Here is a 2,315-nt window from a genome sequence, read left to right on the forward strand (position 1 = left end):
TGGTTCTTAAGTGACAAAGTTTCATGAATTGTCGTATTCCATATATTCATTAATGCTACAGTAGGCTCTCTGAACTAATAGATTTTTAATATAGTTTGTGAATTTAGCATTATTTTTCAAACAAACAAAATAACTTACCAGAATCAATTCAATCTCCGCATCTCTCAATTTCTCGATATACTCCTTTGCTTGCGCGGTCAAAGTTAAATTATCCGATTTCACTTTGACCAGGGACACAACAGTCGGCATCTGGTCTAGATTTATTTCATCCGGACACGGATACAGGTTTTCCAAGTGTCCTATCTCAATATTACCTGAAATTATATAGGACAGTATTAATTAGGTTTAGTATAATTTGTTTCATTCTTTTAATGTATAAAAGCTGGCTGACTAGCTTATTCATCAACACACAACCTAAATTACTATGATGTAGGCATCCCCGCTAAGAAAAAAATGTTGAAAAATTCAACAAAAATATAAAATTTCAAATTCAAAGAACCGATTAAGAAAGGATTGACGACAGATAAGGGAATGGACTGGGAAGGGTAAGGAAATGGATACGGGCCTGCGGCTCCCCCACACACCAAACGCAACACGCCGATCGCCTGTGGGGGATGCGACCCAATTCGTACCGAAGCGTGCTCGACGCACGCCGTGCGTAGGACGGACATATAAACGTGCGCTCACCGTACTCCACGTACTCGAGCAGGTACTTGTTCTGGCGCACGCTGGTGCGCAGGACGAGCGCGCGGTAGTGGTTGCCGTCCGCGAACCGACCGATCACCAGCTGGCCCCGGTGCGGCGGCTCGCTTAGAGGTTTCGCTGCGACAGGAGACACGGTGAAAGGTATGGAATATTTCATCTTTTTTTTTTATTTATTCGTTTATTTTTTATACAGTATAAGTTGGTTTTAATCAAGTTTTCGCTAAACTGCTAAACAGTTTCTACATAGTATAAAACAAATTCGCTTTTTATGTCCATATGAGTTATGTATGCTTAAATCTTTAAAACTATCCAACGGATTTTGATGGGTTTTTTTGTAATAGATAGAGTGATATAAAAGGAAGGTTTATATGTTTAATAACATCTGTTAAACTACTTTGAATTTAACGGGTGCGTAGCCGCGGGTAAAAGCTAGTGCTTTATAAATGAGAAATTTTGAAATAATAGATAAATTCGATCGCAAGGCGGGATTCGAACCCGCTTCTTTTGCCAAACCGTAGCAACGCCTAGCCTCTCGGCCACCCGTGATCCCGCCACAGTAATCGAATTTATTCTACTCTTTCGGATTTATGTGCCTAAGGGGCACCCCACGCCATCTATTGAGATGATTAAGAACCATCACAGCCAATACGAAACATTATTTCAATGATTACAATATTGTATCGATGGAACGCGGCCTTTGTTAAATTTAATTTTTAATTTTATAGCATATTACGATTTTTAAATGAAAAGTCCCCCCTCGATATTAAATTAATGCTAAAAAACTAAAAATCTAAGGCACAGAATTCGCCATGACATGAAATCAATCGTTTTCAACATCCGACCCACAAACAGAAAATAAATTCTATCCACTGTGAGTCAGACTCGAACTCCCCTGACACACTAACAGACACAGACTGACCCAGACAGACTGACTGACTGACAAACAAACAGAAAGATAAGACAGTTTTCCCCTGAGAAAATCAAAACCTCCATACCATTCCTCCCAAACAGTAGAGCGTCCTGCAACGCCGCGTTATATTTGTTAGTAGTGCTACTGTCCGCCGGCCTCACGTATATACAATCCAGCCCAGTAGCATCGACGAGTAGCACGCGTGTGTTAGCGGTGACGCACGGCCGTGATACTTTCGGTATGGTGGCTGAAATAAAGATATGGAAATCAATAATTTTTTTTTTTGTATTCTTATCTACATATTTATACTAATAACATATAGATGAAGAGTTTGTCTGTTTGAGCGCGCAAATCTCGGGAACTAATGGTGCACAGACAAAGCCGGGGCGGACCGTTAGTTGACTATAGACGAAGAAGAGGTGGTATATAATAAATAAGACTTCGCTGGTTCTTAAAAAAATTAAAATTACAGTGTTTATTAATGTGGCAAAAAAGTTTTAAAGTTTGTCAACATAACTGCTCGACAAACGTGTATTTTATTAACTACTAGCTGTCTACATACCAAACTTCATTGCAATCGGTTCAGTAGTTCTTGCGTGAAAGTTGAAAAGATGTGTTATTGGGATAACAAGATAAACTCATGAAATTATTGTATTATCACTGATCCTTAATAAGTGTACAAAGTTTGAATTAAATCTGT

The 2,315-nt window shown here is 39.0% G+C and overlaps 1 protein-coding gene across 1 annotated transcript in view; it reads right to left on the reverse strand.

Annotated features, from left to right (window-relative positions):
* LOC119838463 overlaps nucleotides 1–2,315 on the reverse strand; it is a 43,719-nt gene that overhangs the window by 7,806 nt on the left and 33,598 nt on the right. The window contains exons 25-27 of the mRNA XM_038364410.1: nucleotides 1,701–1,862; nucleotides 688–822; nucleotides 139–314 (exon numbers count right to left, since the gene is read on the reverse strand). Coding sequence (XP_038220338.1) covers nucleotides 139–314; nucleotides 688–822; nucleotides 1,701–1,862 — 473 coding nt within the window. The remainder of the gene's footprint in view (nucleotides 1–138; nucleotides 315–687; nucleotides 823–1,700; nucleotides 1,863–2,315) is intronic.

Source organism: Zerene cesonia, unplaced genomic scaffold (genome assembly GCF_012273895.1).
Source record: "Zerene cesonia ecotype Mississippi unplaced genomic scaffold, Zerene_cesonia_1.1 Zces_u003, whole genome shotgun sequence".
Lineage (NCBI taxonomy): Eukaryota > Metazoa > Arthropoda > Insecta > Lepidoptera > Pieridae > Zerene > Zerene cesonia.